General features: G+C 39.4%; 1 protein-coding gene across 9 annotated transcripts in view; it reads left to right on the top strand.

Moving 5' to 3' along the window:
- The window catches only part of LOC121293187 (protein kinase C and casein kinase substrate in neurons protein 2-like), a 123,167-nt gene extending 108,556 nt beyond the window's left edge, over nucleotides 1-14,611 (top strand). For 6 of the 9 annotated variants that reach the window (XM_041215978.1, XM_041215980.1, XM_041215979.1 and 3 more), the window contains 3 exons: nucleotides 1,307-1,414; nucleotides 3,651-3,835; nucleotides 13,025-14,611. In XM_041215978.1, coding sequence (XP_041071912.1) covers nucleotides 1,307-1,414; nucleotides 3,651-3,835; nucleotides 13,025-13,137 — 406 coding nt within the window. In that variant the 3' untranslated portion in view covers nucleotides 13,138-14,611. The remainder of the gene's footprint in view (nucleotides 1-1,306; nucleotides 1,415-3,650; nucleotides 3,836-13,024) is intronic. The other 3 variants (XM_041215982.1, XM_041215984.1, XM_041215983.1) reach the window with 3 other exon arrangements.
- The last annotated feature ends 7,151 nt before the right edge of the window (nucleotides 14,612-21,762 follow it).

The following is a 21,762-nucleotide window of genomic DNA, read 5'->3' as shown; positions in this document are numbered from 1 at the left end:
ACTTCAAATAGAGATGAGAAAAAAATTTCGCTGCCCTGTCCCCTCATGTGACATTGTCCATTAATGATTTCAATTAGTTGTCTAATGGCCTTAATAGGCCTTTGACAGGTCAGCAGGTGTGCAACCAAGTCGGCTGCGCGCTTGCCAATCTGAAAATCTTAAGTGATGCGGGGTGACGTCAGGACGCACGCCCGATGTCACCCCATGTCGTTTTACGCTCCGCCCCTGCTCGCCAAACAGAAGATTCAGCCCTTGGAGCTGACAATGCAGACATTGCAGCCATGTAGTAATTAAACACACATGAATTTTTGCTTCTTGCAGATAATTTTCTTGTATCAAGTTATGCAATGCTTATGAATTGAGAGTTTTATACTGAAGCCTGGATGCTTTTTAGAACAATTATTGCTGTCCATCCCAACAGATTGATACAGAACCAGATTACTTCATTTAGTAATGAACCAAAGAAGGTTAATGCTTTACCCCTTAATTGTTTATTTTATTTGTAACTTTGAAATTCACCTCTGCATGACATGCACTGAATATTTCAATTGTTTTTTTTTTTAATTGTTCTGTTTAATTTTGCAGCAAATTGCCCTATCTGTCCATGATTAAAATCACTGGCTTTCTGGAATCTACAGTTTCAGAAGTCACCCTCTACAGCTTGACTATACTATCAGAACAATTTGCAAATAATGCTCATTTTTGGTGACTTGTGCAGGCTTGTCATTAGTGCCTGAATCAAACTTACAGCGTGGAGACCCTTCACCAGCAGTGGGTTCTCACATGTGGCTAGGAAAATCACAGGCAGCACATTCAAAAACTTCCAATAAGTTTCCTGCTTTGAACAAGGCCATGCTGGTTGCAGTGGGGTTTCAGAAAATTTACATTGCTCCACTGCCAAGTGATATCAGAGTTAGTTTCTTTATGCAGAAATTCTGGATTAAATAATCACAGAACTGTGCTGCAATTTATGATGTGGCTACAGAGGGAACCTTTGAACCCAGAATACCAAACTTTTGCTGCCAAAGCTTATATTAGAATAAAACAAAAGGCTGTCTATACAAACCTAATTTGAAGATTTGGATTAATCAGTAAGAATTTTTTGCTGTTATTACAGAATGCCCTATGTTGTGCAGGTGAACTTCTTTATCTTTAGACAAATCACAATAATGGTGTTTAACAAATATAATTTATGAAGCTGGTCAGTGGCATAACTAATTTCATTTACATTAGCTGATGGAACACATTGTTTGAATTTCATGGTGAAAAGAGCTTGCTCTTAATGATGTTGTTTCCCAAATGGCAGTCTTTTTGCCCGGAGTGCTACTAACTCGATACGTTCCAGTTGTAACCCATTTGAGGAAGAGGAGAATGGCAAACCTGTCGACGAAAAGGAGAACACAATAACCAAAAAGTTGGTGAAAGATTGTTTTTGATGAAATTCACACTTTCATGCTACTGCTTAATGTTTCTTGATCCTAGGTTCCACAGAGTCAGTGTACTGACTATTGCATGGATTTGTGCAGTGTGGCCTCTGCTGCAAAAAGCTCTAAATATATCTCTTCCTTTTCTTTAATTACAGAGTTGCCATTTTTACACTTACCTGCTTTTATCTTCCTAACGTTTGTTGAACTACTTGCCACCTTAACAATGGTTATCTTATTGATTCCTGTGGCTCTTCTAATTTAGTGCGACCATGTTATTGAATTTAAATAGTTGCTGTGTATTTGCATGCTAAATTTTTTTAAAAGTTTGGAATTTTCAGTTCTTTACAAATTTCAGTCAGTTTGGTGGGAGGAGAGGGGAAGAATTAAAGCTGTATTTGTGCTCATCACTGGAGCTGAAAGAGTGCAAGAATGAATAATGTTGTCTTAATACTCATAATTGGCATGTTTTACCAAAAATAGCTTCTCTTGATTTTTCTGTTTGAATTTAAATAATAGTAAACTGCCAACATAGCTTGCTGTTGGAGTAAATGAGAGCACTTAAAGATGTGGTTTTGTCCATTTCTTTATTTTTTTACCTTTTCTGCCAATTTTTCACACCCTTCCTCCATAGTTGATGGTTAGCTAGATTATAGTCACCCTTCCACTACCTTATTCAAATTCTCCATACGAATACATAGGATCAGGAGTAGACTGTTCAGCCCTTCAAACCATGCTTGAGAGCTAAAATGGTCCTCGCATCCACTAACCTTTGTGTAAAAAAAAAAAATGCTTCCTGATTTTACTCCTAAATGACCTAGCTCTTAACTTTAAGATTAGCCTCATTGTTCTGGATTCCCCCACCAGAGGAAATAGTTTCCTGTGTCTATTCTATCAGATCCCTTTTTCATTTTAATGGCCTTGATTAGATCAGCCCTTAACCTTCAAAACTCAAGGGATTAAAAGCCAAGTTCATGCAACTATCATAATGTATCCGCTTATGTCCTATGTTCTGGTGAATTTGTGGTGCACTCCCTCCATTATCTGTCTTGTGGCTCAGTTCCCAAAACTGAATGCAGTACTGCAATAAAAACAAAAATAGCTGGAAAAGCTCAGCAGGTCTGACAGCATCTGTGGAGAGGAAGACAGAGATAATTTTTCAAATCCGTACCGCAAATTGGATCTTACGATGCCTCTGTACAAATGAAGCATATTTTCCTAATTTTTGTACTCCAACCCTTATGGGATAAAGGCTGACATTCCATTAGCATTTTGGTTAGATTTTATATCTGACAATGAGCGTGAACAAGATGTTTAATTGCATGACATTACAATTGAGCCTGATCCTATCTTCAGCAGGAACATATACAATAGCACTTATAGCATGGACACACTGAAATAGGAATGCAGGTTATTTTCCTTAATGCGGAGTAATGAGACAAGATATAGTGGCTGCACCACCACCAACCTGGATGAAAGCAACTAGCTTAGCACAGACTGAACATTAAATCTTGGACTTTCCCCGAGCCTGTACTGCTGAACCAACAACTGACTTTTTTTTTAACTGGATTAGAAAATGGGAATAAATAGCAAAATTGAACAAGGAGTGATGGATCTAACTGTTTTTGAACAGTGCTACCCAACTTCATCTCTTCGCCTCACAGTAAATCCAACTTATACTTGCTTTTTTCAGTATCATCAAATCAAAAATAGGTTCATTTTTAGCATTTATAAAATTATATTTTTTCCTGCTGCAATTCTATATGTGCTGTATTTGCATATTTGCAAATACCTTGAGAAGCTTGGGAGGAGAGGAACCCTACTACCAGCCCTTACAACCAGATGCTCAGAAATACATGAAAGTGACCAGGGTGATTTCCTTACTTTCTTACTCTTCTCTTTGTTGACCCCTCACCTCCCTGTGATAATCTCTGACCTCCCTTTCCCATAACTATGGAAAAAATTAGATGGATAACTGTGTGGGGAATTGCTCAGTGATCACCCTGGACTCTTCCATTGTTGATGTTAGAGCACCAATACATTGCCCCATACCCTGATCATACTCTGTTTAGTTTGACTCACAATCAGTGTTTCTTGATGTGCAGACTACATTCAAAAAAATTGTCAGTTTCAGTTGGCCCGAGAAGTGTACAGACTTCTAATGATTAATAATTTGATTGCCAAGTATAGTAACTAATTTTTTTATATTTTGGAATTTGGTGTTAGCAGCTATGAAAAGAACCAAAACTACACCACAGAATGGTCAGATGAAGAAACAAACAACCCCTTCAACTGCAATGAAACAAATGGTGATAATCCTTTTGATGAGGATCATTCAGGATCAGAAGTCCGAGTGCGAGCATTGTATGATTATGAAGGACAAGAACATGATGAGCTTAGTTTCAAAGCAGGTGAGTATCCAGAGACCTGTGAACTTGGATCTAATTTTATTCCTGGATCATAATAGATAGAACTGCATGTCAAGGGCAGGCATTATTAGGGTAGTTCTTGTTTTCAGTTGGTTTGTGGTAGGAAGTATGAGTGGTTGGAAAGATGGTTGCCATTTTTTGTTGACTGGGATGTCTAGTTGAATCTAAAGGCCTGCCCACCTTATTTAGCAAGTGGGTCTCTGAGTGAGTCCAGATCATATGTCTTTGCAAAAGCTACAGTAAATGAGGAGGTTGTTAGGATATTGAATGAGATGAAAATGGAGGTACTAAAAGTAGTAAGTCACCTGGTCTAGATAGGAAGCATCCTAGGTTTCTGAGGGAAGAAAAGCAGATATTGCAAAGGTGCTGGCCACAATCTTCCTTCAATGCAGGCGGAGTGCCAGCGGACTGAAGAACTGCAAATGTTACATCCTTGTTCAAAAAAGGAGAGAAGGATAAACCTGACCATAATAGGCCAGTCAGATTTAATGTTGATGGTGGATAAGCTTTTAGAAACAATAATCTAGGAGAAAATTAACAACCAGTTGAATAAGTATGGACTAATAAAGGAGAACCAGCATGGATTTGTTGAGGGCAAATTGTGTTTGACTAACTTGATTGAGTTTTTGATGAGGTGACAGAGAAGTTGGATGAAGATAATGCAAGATGAAGAATGTCAAAAGGTGTTTAAAAAAGTACCATATAAAAACAGTTGCTAGCAAAGTTGAAGCCTGTGGGATACAAAATTGCCTTAGAGATACAAAATTGGCTAAAGGGTAGAAAAGAGAGTTGTGGTGAATGGCTGTATTTTGGACTGGAGGAGGTGTTTCCTGAGGTTCAATACTAGGACACAGCAGTTTTTGATATACATTAATGACTTTAGCTTAGAGATACAAGGCACAATTTCAAAATTTGCATATGACACTAAATTTGGAAGTGCTATAAACAATAAGGAAAACAGTATTTGACTTCAGGAAGACATAGGCAAATGGAATGGATGGACACGTGGCACATGAAATTCAATGTAGAAAAGTGAGAGGTGATATATTTTGGCAGGAAGAACGAGGAAAGAGAATACAAGCTAAATGGAATAATTTGAAAGAAGTTGAAATTCTGGGCTTTGTGATTGGCAAAAGAACCAGAGGTGACATGAAGCAAATCTTTTTTATGTAATGAGTGGTCAGGATTTGGAATGTGCTGCCTGACAGGGTAGTGGAAATAAATTCAATAGTTGCTTTTAAAAGGGAATTGGATAAATACTTGAAAGAGAAAAAAATTGTAGAGATATGGGAGAAGAGGGAGAGACTGGGATTAACTGAATTGCTCTTCAAAAGAGTCAATGCAGACTCAATGAGCCCTTCTGGAATGCAATTTCAATAATTTTATTATGTGGAATCTTGGAGCTTTCAATATTTCAGCAAAATGTTAGTTATGGTGTATTCACTATGTGAATCTGGGGAACAGTATGACTTTGGATCTTATATACTGACCCCTGTTCTTCCTCCATCTTGATTCAATATTAAATTTGTTCCAATTTTGTTTTCACACTTTTACTTTTGCTCCTGGGATGTTGAAGATATTTTGTCAGTTTATGTTCCCTGCGTCTAAGTTTTTCTATGCTTTCATGTGAGCTGTTAAAATTTGTAACATGTTGAATGGCCTTGAGATGGATTATAGTAAGTTCCAATGAGGCCCTGATGTACGGCCATGGTTCAAGACTCCTAATAGACAACCAAGTTTTTTTTAATCTAAAATTTCACTTTTTCTTCACTTTACACTGTTACACAGCAAAAAAAAATAACTTTTGTCATGGAAACGAGCATTTTTAAATAGTGTTGCTCCATGTCACTATCTCGTATATGTAAGATATCTAAACTTTCTTTCAGTCATGTATACTGGCCTGAATCTTCAGAGATAGTGACGAAATCTGTACTTAAGTCTGTCATGCATGGCAGGATCTTGCAGAAGCCCTGACATGCGACAAGTGCTGTAATTGCCCAGGAAGTTTAAGCTCCTGAGGGGCTGATTTTGTTTTTCATTCGCTCGTGGAATGTAGACTTCATGGCAAGGCCCATGTGTGTTACCCACCCCTGATTTCCCCTTGAACTGAGTGTCTTGTTAAACCATTTCAGAAGGCAGTTAAAAATCAATCATATTGCAGCGTATCTGGAGTCACATATCGGCCAGACCAGGTAAAGAGGGAAGATTTCTAACTAAAGGGCATTAATGAACCAAATGGGTTTTTACCACAATTGATGATAGTTATCATGGTTTCAATCAATGAGACTAGCCTTATATTCCAAATTTATTAATTGGATTTAAATTTCACCAGCTGCCTTGGTGCAATTTGAACCCATGTCCCCAGAGCATTGGCCTAGGCCTCTGGGTTACTGGTCCAGTGAAACTACCACTACACCACAGTTCTCCCGCTATATATAATTTTGTATAGCTGAAGCATTTTTAAAAATTTATTCTTTCACAGGATGTGGGTGTCACTGGCTAGGCCAACACTTATTACCCATCCCCAATTGTCCTTGACAAACTGGTAGTGAGCCACCTTGTACAGCTGCAGTCTTGAACTGCTGTAGTCTGTGTTATACGTACACCCACAGTGCTGTTAGGAAGAGAATTGCATTATTTTGACCCAGCAACAGTGAAAGAATGGTGATATGTTCCCAAGTCAGGATGTTTTGTGGCTTGGCGGGGAACTTGCAGTTGGTGGTGTTCCCATGCATCTGTTTCCCTTGTTCTTCTAAATGGCAGAGGTCACAGGTTTGGAAGGTTCCTTGATGAATTGCTGCAGTGTATCTTGTAGATGGTGCACACTGCCACTGTGCATTGGTGATGGAGGAAGTGAGTGTTGACAGTGGTGGATGGGGTGTCAATCAAGTGGGCTGCTTTGGTCTGGATGGTGTCAAACTTCTTGAGTGTTGTTGGAGCTATACTCATCCAGGAAATTGGGAGTGTTCCATCAGACTCTTGACTTGTACCTTGTAGATGGTGGACAGGCTTTGGGGAGTCAGGTGGCGAGTTACTTGACGCAGGATTCCTAGCCACTGATCTGCTCTAGCAGTCACATTATTTATGTGGCTGGTCCAGTTCAGTTTCTAGTCAGTGGTAATCCCAGGCAGTTGATAGTGGGGGATTTAGTGATGGTAATGTCATTGAATGTATAGCTGAAGCATGACTTCTACACCCTTGTATTTTAACCCTCTGGATATAAAAGCGAGGATTCCATGAATGAAATCCATTTAGCACAGTTTTTTGCTAATTCACTTATTCTATCACTGTCCCTTTGTAATGTTATGCTTCAATTTACACTGCTAACAATGCTGCCTTTTTTGCGTCATCTCTTCCATCATTTAAGTTGTTAATAAACACAGTGAATGGTTAAGGCCCCAACACAGATCCATGTTGGACATCACTGGTTATGTCCTACCAATTGGAGTGCATGCCTATTTTTTCTATTCTCTGTCTCCTGCCCCTCTAATTTCCTAAGCCAGTAAATAGTTTTCCTTCAATTTCAAGAGCTTCAACTTTAATTAATAGTTTCTTATGAGGGACGTTATAAAATGCCTTTTGGAAGCCCATATAAATAAGATCCATAGACTTTCCCTGTCCACACATTAGTCATCTGTTTAGAAAAATGTATCATGTTCTTCAGGCATGAACCACCCTTCACAAATCCATAAACAGAAATACCTGGAAAAACTCAGCAGGTCTGGCAGCATCGGTGGAGAAGAGTACAGTTGACGTTTCGAGTCCTCAAGACCCTTCAACAGAACTAAGTAAAAATAGGAGAGGGGTGAAATTTAAGCTGGTCTATAATTTCATGGTTTTCCTCTGTTGCCTTTATGAAATAGGGTCACGTGCCCAATTTTCCAATTTAAAGGAACACTTTCCAAATCAAGAGAATTTTGGAAGATTATAGTTGGGTCATCGATAATGTTTTCACCTGCTTCCTTTAAAACCCTGTGAATAGAGTCCTCAGTAATATGCTACTGATTGAGCTGGCCGAGTCCTGAATGACGCAGCTGCCAGACTGGTGCTCTGGCAGATGAGCATAAGAAATTGGAGCTGGAGTAGACCAGTTGTCCGTCGACCATGCTCCTCCATTCAATAAGATCATGGCTGATCTGATTATGGCCTTAACTCAATTTTCCTGCCTGCTCCCCTTACCCTCGACTCCTTATAGATTAAAAATCTAATTCAGCTTTGAATGTATTCAATATCACAATCTCTACTGCTCTCTGGGGGATAGAATTCCAAAGAATAACTGAGAAGAAATTTCTCCTCTTCTCCTTTTTAAATGGGAGACACCTTATTTTTAAATTGTGCCTCTAGTTCTAGATTCCCCCACGAGAGGAAACATCATCTCAGCATCTGCTCTATCAAGCCCCCACAGAATCTTATACGTTTCAATAAGATCACCTCTCATTCTTCTAAAGTCCAATGAGTATAGGCCCAACCTGCTCAACTTTCCTTGTAAAACAACCCCTTCATCCCAGGAATCAGCCAAGTGAGTCTTCTCTGAATTGCTTCCAATGCAATCCTTAAGTACGGGGACTGAACTGTACTCAGTACTCTAGGTGCTTTCTTACCAATGCCCTGTATTGTAGCAAGACTTCCCTACTTTTATATGCCAGCTGCAAAATACAAGGCGGAAGCGTTTAGAATCATCTTCAGCCAGAAGTGCCAAGTGAACGACCTATCTTGGCTTTACCCTGAGATCTCCACCATCACAGAATCTAAACTTCAGCTAATTTAATTCACTCCACATGATATCAAGAAATGGCTGAAGGCAATGTATGCAGTAAAGGTTGTGGGCCCAACAATATCTGGCTGTGGAACTGAAGACTTGGGCTCCAGAACTAGCCATGTCCTTAATCAATCTGTTCAAGTACAGCTGAAACACTATAACAAAATTGAAAATTGCTCAGTATGTCTTGTCCACAAAAAGCAGGAACAATTCCCACATGGCCAGTTAGCACACCATCAGCCTGCTCTTAATTATCAGTGAAGTTATGTAAGCTGTCATCGACTGTTCCATTCAGTGGCACTTACACAGCAATGACCTGCTCATCACTGCTCATTTTGGGTTCTGCCAGGACTGCTCAATTCCAAACCTCATTACAGCCTTCATCCAAGCATTTAAAGAGCTGAATTTCAAATGTGATGTGAGAGAAACTGCCCTCCAAGTCAAGGCATAAAATTGGACCAAGTGTGGCATTAAAGAGCATTAGTGAAATTGAAGTCAGAGGGAAACCTGGGGGCAGGGGTGTTGTGGGCACAGTAAACTCCACTGGCTGGAGTCATATCTAACACAAAGGAAAAACGGTTGTGGGTTTTTTTTTTGTTTAAATTTAATTAAGGCAAAACACCTTTAACTGCACCCTCCACATTCAGTGTAAAAATATGGAATGCTTCACGAATTTATGGTTGTGTGAAACCAATCATCTCAACCCCAGATTGTCATTGCACGAGTTCCTCAGGGCTGAGTTCAAGGTTCAACTGTGTTCAGCTGCTTCATCAATTACCATCACTTCTTCATTTTAGGTCAGAAGTGAGGATGATTACAGCAATCAGTTCCATTTGCAATTCCTCAGCTAATGAAGCAGTCCATTCACAAATGCAATAAAATGTAATTTGTAGGGCTGATGAAGTGGCAAGTAATATTTGTGTCAAAGAAGTGCCAGGTAATGACCATCTCCAGCAAGAGAGTCTGACCACCTCCCCATGACATTCAGCAGCATTACCACTGCTATATAGCCTATAATCAACATCTTGGAGTGGCTGTTGATCAGAAACTTAAATGTAGCTACGAGAGCAAGTCAGAGGTTGGGAATTCTAACTCCCCAGAGCCTTTTCACCAACTACAACGCGTGTCAGAAGTGTAAAAGAATACTCTCCACTTGTCTGGATAAATGCAGCTGCAAAAACACTTGAACTTCGACACCATCCAGGTTTGGTTGACACACTATCCACCACCTTAAACTTTCACTCCCTCCACTGGTGAGGCACTGTGACTTCAGTGTGTACCATCCACAAGATGCCCTGCAACAACTCTGTAAGGCTTCATCGACAGTATATTGCAAACCCGCGACCTCTCGCACCTAGGAGACTAAGGGCAGCAGGCTCGTACAAGTACTACCAACTGCAGGTTTCCCTTCAAATTACTTGTCATTCTGCATTAGAACCAGATCACTATACCTTCATTGTTGCTTGGTGAGAATCCTGGAACTCCCTAACAGCATTGTGGGAGTACGTACACTACACAAACTGAAGCAGTTCAAGAAGGTGGCTCACCATCACCTTCTCAAGGGCAATTAAGGATGAACAATAAATAATGGCCTTGCCCGTGATGCCCACATCTCATGAATGAATAAAAAGCAGATAGTTACAGAAAAACAGTTTATAGGTCACACCTTTTTCCCTTTTAAGAGATAGCTAATAGAATATATAAATAATGCTTGCTCATGTTTTGAACAATTAAGCACATTCATTAAACAAAGAAAAGATCCTTTCTAATCACGGAATAAACTGACATCCTCTGGAGGCATATTTCTGGTAGCTTAGAATAATTAATAGTTAAGATATTCTGTTTGTTAAAACTACTATGTTGCTGAATATTTATCTCAAGTTTTGTTCAAAAAGCAGCAGTCAACACCTAAGAGGATGTATAAAGATATGAGGGTCCAAAGACTGGGAGGAAAGAAGGATAGAAAAAAAATTATCATATTGTTAACTTTGCTATAATGTATTCCTTGAATTATCCCTTTGAGAAAAAGACATTCTATGTCTACTTTTGAAATAACTTCCCTATTGAGTGGTCCCACAGCATGCATTCTTTACTTATTCTACATATGGCTCCATCAGTTAAAAGCATTTCTGACACAGTATATTTGATGTAAATTCTCTTCTTTCCTCCTCCCACATTTTTTTTTACATTTTTCCTGTATGACATCTTTTTGCAACTAAGAGTGCAGGCAGTTTTTCTGTTCTTAGTTTAATTATAACAATGCTAATTTATTACAAGATACCAAAATTTGTGCAATGCCTGTATGGTAGACTTTTTCAGAAGAAATATATTCCAACTTGATATCCCCTGAATGGAATATTATCTTCATGCAGAAGCTTGTTGTATCCCTGGGTTCCTCTAACATTGTTCTTCTCTTCCCATTCTCTGCAACCACCTCCCCCCACGCCACCAACTAATTTCACAAGGGCTGATGTTTTTTTTATCATTCAAGAATGAAATTTAAGAACTGGTTTTGTCACTATGTGTAGTGAACTCATGGTAAAGGTAAATAAATATTCGTCACATTTGCTAACTTCACAGCATTGCTAAGTTTGTTGAGTAAAAAACAGCCTTTTATTTAAGAGTTGATTTCACAAGAGGTACTGACCGGAGGAAATAGTCATGAAGGCATTTATAATATCATTACACATAATGACCTGAGGAGGTTTTCTCCCACTTCATACAAGCCAGTAATTAATTATCCTTTTAGAAAACTATAGTCACACAACAAAAACCATGAAAGAAGAGCAGAAAATACTGGAAATATTTCGCAAAGAAACAGAGCTAATGTTTCAGGTCAATTAATTTTCATCAGAAATTCAAAAGCCTTAAGTTGTTTTCTGATAAAAGGGCAGATTGCACTGAATTTTATCAATGTTTTGACTAAAGTTCCTTGATGAATTCTTGTTGTAACAAAATATATTTGCTATAGACCTTTGTGGACGTTGTTTTACAATCAGTACTTCTGTTAAAAATCAAATAGATTAGATTTACCAAGTCCTTTGAATAGGAAGGAGCTGCATGTGTGAATTTGAAATAACAGAAACACTGAAGCATCCTGGGCTGGTGTTTGTATTGATTTTGTTATGACATGGCAGATGAAGTGTGGCAGGCAAACCAAATCCACAAAGGAACCTTAGCCATGCTGTCACAGCGGTTTTGCAATTTGTATTTATTACGAGAGGATGTGTACACTGAATTCAGAAGTAATGAGTCCACCATGACCTTTAGAGAATTTTTTTTAATTAAAATATTTATTAACAAAATGAAAGATTTCAAGCACAAATATTAGCCTACAATTACTTAATACTATAACAATCCCTAAAATTCCTAATTAACCTGAGCCCCAGTTATACACACCCTTTAAAGCAACAGGTCAAAAATAGATTTTAGATTTTAAAAAAAAAGCAAGTTAACACAGTACCCACTTGACAGCGGAATTCCAAATGGCTTTCTGCAACTTCAGTTACTGGACACAACAGACTTGTGGACAAATGGCTGGAAGCTTCTTCAAGGCTGTTTCACACACTCCTACTAGGTCTTATGTGGTCGTCAACATAGCCTTTCATTTTCCTTTATATATGTTTCTCTCTCTTTAATATATAAATTCCATTGTTCCATATGTCTTTCCCATAATATAAAAACTTTCATGCTGCTAATATTGTCAGTAATCTTTGGGGGAAAAAATAAATGCACTTCTTAGCCTTGCTTATCTAGCTAATTGTAAACAGACTAACATCCTTTGAAATCTAAACAATCCCTTTACTTATCTAAAAATGCAAATTCCCTTCGCGCCTTACTTGATAAGTCAGCATCCATGTTCATTCATTAACATTTCAAGTACATTTTTACACCTTTTGATAATTTCAAGCTTGCAGTCTACCTGACTCCAAAAGTAATTAAATCTCTCAGACCGAACCATCTACACTCACACCCATACACCTACTTTACAGCAAACCAGTAAAATATTATGAAAATTATTATACTTTCGTACCACTTTACTCTAGTTAATGTCTCCAGGGTAATGCGTACCCTAATTTTAAGTTTATTCAAGTATAAGTAAGAAAACCAAAAGAATGTTGATTTGTAATTTTTTTTGACATTTTAAAATGGTTACAGTTATGTACTTCTACGAAAATAAGGAACTCCCTGTGCAGTATCTCTAACAGATTACTTTTAAGCATTTAAAACAATTTGTAATATAATGGGTAGTATGTTATTCATGTAATTGAACTTTGCATTCATTATTTAATGGGTGACGTGCATTCTTGATGAATACCATTTTAGCTTTAGGAATGATGCTTTTTTTTCTTTTAAAATCTCTTGAAGTGTGTTGCTTTATCCTAACTAATACACTTGTCTTTTTGTAAAAGGGGATGAACTGACAAAGGTAGAAGATGAAGATGAGCAAGGCTGGTGTAAGGGGCGACTGGAGAATGGACAAGTTGGCTTGTACCCTGCCAATTATGTTGAAGTAATCCAGTGATGCAGAATGAGCCAAAGAAAATGCTACATCAGTTTCACATTTAAACATACAGTTACATCAACTTAAAATGAAAATGGTGAATTGGTGTATAGAATGTATATATTCATTACGTTGAGCAATATGGTTACTTCTGGTAATGCTTTGCTTTGATGAGATGAATCTAGTCTTCATTGGAGTGAATAATGTGCATTTTAGCAGGCTCCTGTCTTGTACTTTGAAGTTCTTAGCTGAAGTTTCACGTTTACTGTGACATCAGTTTTAAATTTTATCTACAGTCCATAGCTTTGGCAGCTGCATAGACAAAAGGATTGTAAAAACTGATTTAATAACTTGCCTTGTGTGACTGCTGAATACTAATTTTAAATGTTTGTCTTTGACTCATTGCTGCCTTTGTATATTATTTAAATAATTTCCCTGATTACTTTTCCATTTTTAAAACAAATGACATATAGTGATTAGTTTTGTACTTTATTTTTAATGATGGAACTCCCAATATTTACCCATTGGGTAGCTTTTTAGTAATTCAGCTCTCTTGCAGTTCCTGCTCATTAGAAATGTCTCCCTCTTTTACGAGCATAAGCTATAGATAAGGAAATATGAGGTCATGCTGTGCTTTAATTTCTTCCCAAAGTGCACATCTGTTCAATCATTTATCCCTCACTTTTATGCAAGACCGTGTGCTGCTTTAATGTGCTAGCAAAACTTTGTACAGCCAACTGAATATAGTTAGCATGTCAGGGAAACACTGGGGTGTGTATTTAGTTAAATACTACAATGTTATCTGTTTCTTCAATGTTCATTTTGAAATGAAATATCCAGTACAACGGTAAGACTTAACCGCTCTGTATTCTAAACTTTGTGGATTTTAATATAAACTAAGAAAGTTCCATGTTTTTTGGACATGATGTAATGTTCATAATGGGGGCTTATGGTTAGAGAGGAACTGCCTGTAAATGAAGAGTGTTGAAGAGAATACATACCCATGTTCCATTTATTTCATTTGCTAGTATGCACTTCTGTAAGCTCCTCAAATAACTGGAGAGCTTTTGAAAGGTTTAAAGATCCACACTAAATTTACTAGTTGGCATTCTTCTTTAAAGAAAAGATTACATACGCATTTGTACATTTAAAAAAATCAACATGAACAAAGATAATTGGGAAAGAGTGCTTTCAACTGCATTGTTTGCGTATTCAACCTAAGGACTGTTTTAAAAAAGTGAATAAGATAAATTTTGTTGATACTTTGCTTTATCAATATCATAAAATATTGTGATTCAAATTATTGTGTAATATATTATATATATATATATATATATATATGGAGAGGGGGCATAAGAGTGGGCTGTAATCACTCTAAACATGGGTGAATTGTATGCCAGCTTTAAATGAATAATAGTTTTTTTGGTAAATTTTTGATCTGTAAAACTTTCAATCAATCTTCAATGAGAATTAAACTAGAAACTATATGTAGTAACAGTGATGTTGGCTTGTGATTTAAAATGTGAAACTGGACAATCCCCATTGCTGAACTGTAAAATGCCAGGTAAGTAGCTAATTTTATTGGGCTAAAGTAGATTATGATCAAAATAAACTCAAACCATAAACATTCAAAAATGATTGGTAACTCAAGCATGTCATATTTATGTTTTATTCTTCTCCCTTATCTGTAATTATGACCGTATGAAATACTAAAAAGTATCTTAGAAATGATTCTTGGCAATATGTCCCATTTAATCCAGTAAAAAGTTGGAGAAATGGAGTCAAAACATCTTTGATCAATAAATGTTGCTAGCTTCTGTTACACACTATTTGGAGGGGTAAAATCTTTGCAAGTAAAAGCATCTTTTATCTTCAACATGTTACATTTCCAATACATTGGTTTACTTTTTTAAATGCCAATTTTTTAATACTTTTTGTCGGTCTGAACTTCTTTTAAAAATTTAATACCATCTTTCAGATTTTCACAGTATTGACAGTACCCAAAATGTTAAAATTCTTTGTCATGTCATTCATGGCATTGGTAGGAAAATGCCTCCTGAACTGAGCTATATTTTCCTCTTTTTTGACACAGCAACATGTTCATAGAAATGTTCTCTTTAGCAACAACCTAACATTAGTCTATTACTGAATGCAGCTGTTGGGGAATGATAGCATAATGATTATGTTACTGAACTAACAATCCAAAGGCATGCACTAATGATCCAGAGACATGAATTCTAAACTCAAATTTGGGAGACCGATGAGGTGAGTGTTGGGCCAGAATCTTCGGGTCGGCATGCGGGGGTGGGCCCCGCTTGCCGATGCGTAAAATGATGCGGTGACGTCGGACGTGCGTCCCGATGTCACCGCGCGTCATTCTGATTTTCAGTTCAGCGAGCATGCACCGGAGTCGTCTGCGCACCCGCCGACCTCTCAAAGGCCTATTAAAGCCATTTAAATATCAATTAAAATTCTGAACAGAGCTCATCCAAGCTTAAGATTGGCGGGCACGCCATGAGCCCACGCTGCCTTCGGATATATCATAAAACCTCATGCACGGGCGGGAAGACGTTCATGAAGGGTTTAGAAATTGAATAAAAATTTTCAATGAAGTTCATTGACATGCCCCAGCATTGACAATGTCACATGAGGAGACATGTCTCAAATTTTTTTTTTCTCTTTATTTAAATTATTGATAATGAAACTAACAGCTTTGTGCCTCAGGGAGGTTTCTGCGCTTCCAGGTGCGCGTCACGCTGGACGGGCCTTCATTGGCCCGCCCACGTAAAATGGCGGCACCCAGCTGATCGTAGGCAGCAATCGGCTGCAAGCCCTCCCGCTCCTGCTTAGTCCCTCAGACGGGGAGAAAATTCTCCCCTTGGAGAAATCATGGGATAATAAAAAGACACGCAGTTATAGAAGTGTAAAATAGGCAATGTTGGAGAAGTGAACGGTGGTTGTTTTGGTGGTGGGACAAATGTGAGATTGGAAACTCAGTTTAGGATCAAACAGAATATCAAGATTGTGCATCAGTTGGTGAGCTTGATGATCTAAGAACAAGAGGCACATAAGTGCTGGCTGTAGACAAATAGTTGATTGCCAGCACTCATTGTATATACTGGTAGCTGCCCGGACTGTGAAATTGTACCTTAGCATGAATCACTAAAGAGAAAGCTGAAACTGCTAAAAACAGCAGGTCAGGCAGCATCTGTGAGAGATGAAGGTTGGGTTAATTTGTCAGGTTGATGACTCTTTGTTAGAACTAGTTTCCTTTGCATGCACTCATGGTGCAAGGCAAATCCAGAAAATTATTAGAAGCTCAAGATATTTTTCATCTTTTCTCTCTGACTCCTGGTTCTTATCAGATTGGGTACTGTGATTCAGCATGCACTTACATGTGCTTGAGTTCTGAATTTTCACCCTGTAAATATTAAATACTATTGTAAGCCTCTGGGTTCTCTGCTTTGAATTTGAAATTAATATAAGCTTTGTTGCAAAAGAGAAATGAATATAACGTGGCATTATCAGTTATCTTCTTAGCTTTGTAATAGATAAGCAAATTGGTAAACAAGTTGCTGTGAAATATCTGGTTTCTCAATTTATCCATTTTTATACAATACTGCTGAATTGAACAGCTGAGTTTATTGTAATTCATTGCAGGTCTTGCCTTTCATGTTCCCTACAGTGAAGCCACTTATGATGAGTCTTCAATCTTATATACCATCTACAAGGCACAAGTCAAGAGTGTGATGGAATACTCTCCAATTGCTTGGATGAGTATAACTCCAACAACACTCAAGAAGTTTGACACCATCCAGGACAAAGCAGCCCGCTTGATTGGCATCCATCTACCACCTTAAACATTCACTCCCTCCCCCAATGATGCACATTGGCAGCAGTGTGTATCATCTACAAGATGCACTACAGCAACTCACCAAGGCTCCTATGGCAGCACTTTACAAACCCACAACCTAGAAGGACAAAGGCAGCAGATGCATGGGAATATCACTACCTTCAAGTTCCCCTCCAAGATGCACATCATCCTGACTTAGAACTATATTGCCGTTCCTTCACTGCCACTGGGTCAAAATTCTGGAACTCCCTTCCTGACCACACTGTGGGTATTCCTACAACATATGGACTGTAGTGGTTCAAGAAGGCAGCTCTCCACTACCTTCTCAAGAGCAACCAGGGATGGGCAATAAATGCTGACCTAGCCAACAACACCCACATCCAATGAACACTTTTTTAAAATGCCTGGTTTAAAGCTAAGACACTTAACATTATTATTCTTGTTTGAGTATACAATGATTTCCAAAGCTGTTAAATAGAGATGATATTTTTCAATATTTTTAAATGTGAATGTCAAGTTAGTCAAAGTTTGTTCAGCACAGCACATGTGTTATTGCACACATGTGCCATGGCTACAATAATGGACACAAATCACTAAGTAACAACACAGGCTTACAAGACCATAAAGAAGGAAAACTACACGGGTCGATTTCTAGACAGATAGATTTGAAAAGTAAGTTATGCTAAACTTGTATTGAATGTTATTTAGACCACACTTGGTGTATTGTGTGCTGTTCCGGTTGCCATATTATAAAAAAAGATATAGAGGCACTGGTGAGTAGGCAAAAAAAACCTACAAGGATGATACCAGAAATACAGTGATATACCTATATTTCTTTTCTCTTGAACAGAGGAGTTGTGGGGTGACCTTGCAGGGATCTTTAAAATTATGAAAAGTTTTGATAGAATAGACACAAAAAGAATGTTTCCAAAACAAAAACAGAATTACCTGGAAAAACTCAGCAGGTCTGGCAGCATCGGCGGAGAAGAAAAGAGTTGACGTTTCGAGTCCTCATGACCCTTCGACAGAACTTGAGTTCGAGTCCAAGAAAGAGTTGAAATATAAGCTGGTTTAAGGTGTGTGTGTGTGTGGGGGGGGGGGGGGGGGGGAGCGGAGAGAGAGAAGTGGAGGGGGGTGTGGTTGTAGGGACAAACAAGCAGTGATAGAAGCAGATCATCAAAAGATGTCAACAACAATAGAACAAAAGAACACATAGGTGTTAAAGTTGGTGATATATAAACGAATGTACTAATTAAGAATGGATGGTAGGGCACTCAAAGTATAGCTCTAGTGGGGGTGGGGAGAGGGCAAAAGATTTTAAGATATTTAAAAATAATGGAAATAGGTGGGAAAAGAAAAATCTATATAATTTATTGGAAAAAAAAGGAAGGGGGAAACAGAAAGGGGGTGGGGATGGGGGATGGAGGTCACGACCTAAAGTTGTTGAATTCAATATTCAGTCCGGAAGGCTGTAAAGTGCCTAGTCGGAAGATGAGGTGTTGTTCCTCCAGTTGGCGTTGGGCTTCACTGGAACTATGCAGCAAGCCAAGGACAGACATGTGGGCAAGAGAGCAGGGTGGAGTGTTAAAATGGCAAGCAACAGGGAGGTTTGGGTCATTCTTGTGGACAGACCACAGGTGTTCTGCAAAGCGGTCACCCAGTTTACGTTTGGTCTCTCCAATGTAGAGGAGACCACATTAGGAGCAACGAATGCAGTAGACTAAGTTGGGGGAAATGCATGTGAAATGCTGCTTCACTTGAAAGGAGTGGGCCTTTGGACGGTGAGGAGAGAGGAAGTGAAGGGGCAGGTGTTGCATCTTTTGCGTGGGCATGGGGTGGTGCTATAGGAGGGGTTTGAGGAGTAGGGGGTGATGGAGGAGTGGACCAGGGTATCCCGGAGGGACCGATCCCTACGGAATGCCGATGGGGGGGTGAAGGGAAGATGTGTTTGGTGGTGGCATCATGCTGGAGTTGGCGGAGGATGATCCTTTGAATGCGGAGGCTGGTGGGGTGATAAGTGAGGACAAGGGGGACCCTATCATGTTTCTGAGAGGGAGGAGAAGGCGTGAGGGCGGATGCGCGGGAGATGGGCCAGACACGGTTGAGGGCCCTGTCAACGACCGTGGGTGGAAAACCTCGGTTAAGGAAGAAGGAGGACATGTCAGAGAAACTGTTTTTGAAGGTGGTATCGGAACAGATGCGACGGAGGCGAAGGAACTGAGAGAATGGGATGGAGTCCTTACAGGAAGCGGGGTGTGAGGAGCTGTAGTCGAGGTAGCTGTGGGAGTCGGTGGATTTGTAATGGATATTGGGGGACAGTCTATCACCAGAGATTGAGACAGAGAGGTCAAGGAAGGGAAGGGAAGTGTCAGAGATGGACCACGTGAAAATGATGGAGGGATGGAGATTGGAAGCAAAATTAATAAATTTTTCCAAGTCCCGACGAGAGCATGAAGCGGCACCCGAAGTAATCATCGATGTACCGGAGAAAGAGTTGCGGAAGGGGGCCAGAGTAGGACTGGAACAAGGAATGTTCCACATACCCCATAAAGAGACAGGCATAGCTGGGGCCCATGCGGGTACCCATAGCCACACCTTTTATTTGGAGGAAGTGAGAGGAGTTGAAGGAGAAATTGTTCAGCGTGAGAACAAGTTCAGCCAGACGGAGGAGAATAGTGGTGGATGGGGATTGTTCGGGCCTCTGTTCGAGGAAGAAGCTAAGGGCCCTCAGACCATCCTGGTGGGGGATGGAGGTGTAGAGGGATTGGACATCCATGGTGAAGAGGAAGCGGCTTGACTCCCTTCTCTCTCCCCTTGTCCAGTCCCTTCCCACCTACATCCGTGATTCCTCTGACACCTTACGTCACATCAACAATTTCCAGTTCCCTGGCCCCAACCGCTTCCTCTTCACCATAATATAATATCACCAACTTTAACACCTATGTGTTCTTTTGTTCTATTGTTGTTGACATCTTTTGATGATCTGCTTCTATCACTGCTTGTTTGTCCCTACAACCACACCCCCCCTCCACTTCTCTCTCTCTCTCTCTCCGCAACCCCCCCCCCCCCACACACACACACACACACACACACACCTTAAACCAGCTTATATTTCAACTCTTTCTTGGACTCGAACTCAAGTTCTGTCGAAGGGTCATGAGGACTCGAAACGTCAACTCTTTTCTTCTCCGCCGATGCTGCCAGACCTGCTGAGTTTTTCCAGGTAATTCTGTTTTTGTTTTGGATTTCCAGCATCCGCAGTTTTTTTTGTTTTTATAAGAATGTTTCCACTTGAGGAAAAGAACAAAGGTAGAAGTTATCAAGGTAAGATAATCACCAAAAAATCGAATAGGGAATTCAGAAGAAACTTCTTTAGCCAAGGAATGGTGAGAATGTGGGACTTACTGTCATGGGGAATGGTTGAAGTGAATCAATGCACTTAAGCGGAGGTTATATAATTATATGAGGAAGAAGGGGACTGTGCTGACAGGGTTGGATGAGACTAGTCGAGGCTCAAGTAGAGCACAAATGCCAGTATGGGCTGATTGAGCTGAATGGACATTCTGCGCTGTGTATCCTATGTAATATAGATTTTCCTGATGGCTTCATCCCAGATATATGTATGTTAGTTGATATAATAGACTGGGAATATAGGTATGGATAGCATGCACTGAGCTTAAGTGTGCATGAAGCTTCTGACAAAAGCACTATGGGGCATCTATACCATTCCTGCATTTTTTTCTACATTTCACTAATAAAACATCAGCCGGTTGCAAGGTGCTGTGTTGAGTGTGACTTGTGGTTCAAAGTGATATAAAAATAAAGCCCATTGTTTCATGTTTCATTGGGGATACGGGGGTTGGTGGAGCTCATTCCAGGCTACTCTGAGCACCAATAACACTAATCAATCTATGCAAAAGCAAGTGACTTGCCTGCCAGAGCTTGACATGTAATTGCTTTCCCCATGGTCAACTTAAAAACAGCAGCAGAAGGTGCAATTATTCCAGGATTAAGTTGATCATAATGTTAGAGCAAGGCAAAATACTGTGGGTGCTGGAAATCTGAAACAAAAAAGTAGTGCTGGAAAAAGCAGGTCTGATAGCATCTGTGGAGAGAAAGACAGAGTTAATGTTTTGAGTCCGTATGACTTCAGAATAATGTTAGAGCATAAGCCCCACTGGATTCTTGCGCACACAATAACTGCATTCAGGAGCTGACCATCAGCACAGAATCATGCAGGTAAATGTCTGCCCTTTGGCAAAAGTCATGATGTTTTTACTTTTTTAAAAACAAAATCCACCTCATCTCGTTATTTGCCTCACAACAGAAGTATAATGTTGATTCCTAAAAGACGAAGACTACGCTATGCAGCATTACCTAGTTAGCACCTTTATGAAAACTATATATAGCCTGTTGAGCACATGGACAATTAGGAATAAGCAGCTACCTTAATCATCAAATATAACTAGGCATGCTAAAGGAGCACTTCAAACACTTTGACTCTTGGACTGTCGTGCTGCATAATTATGCAATGTTGGATAGCAGCAGAGGAAGACAACCAACTACAAGAAGAGTTCAAAGAGAAGAAGCTTGAAGGTTCTGTTGTAAAAGCATCTTTGCTGACTACAGCCAGGCTTGCATTTGACAAGATCATTTCCTCATCCACTTATTTAACTAAGAGCCCTTTCTACAGCACCTTTATGCTGTCAACAAATATACTTTGTCTACGTTGCTTTTAGCTCCAAGTTAACTGCTAACAAAGCTCATTCCTATCACCTGCTCTTAAGGTTATA

The sequence above is a fragment of the Carcharodon carcharias genome, chromosome 21 (genome assembly GCF_017639515.1).
Source record: "Carcharodon carcharias isolate sCarCar2 chromosome 21, sCarCar2.pri, whole genome shotgun sequence".
In the NCBI taxonomy this organism is placed as follows: domain Eukaryota; kingdom Metazoa; phylum Chordata; class Chondrichthyes; order Lamniformes; family Lamnidae; genus Carcharodon; species Carcharodon carcharias.
Note: the sequence above shows the minus strand (reverse complement) of the source record. Positions and strands in the feature narration are given on the sequence as shown.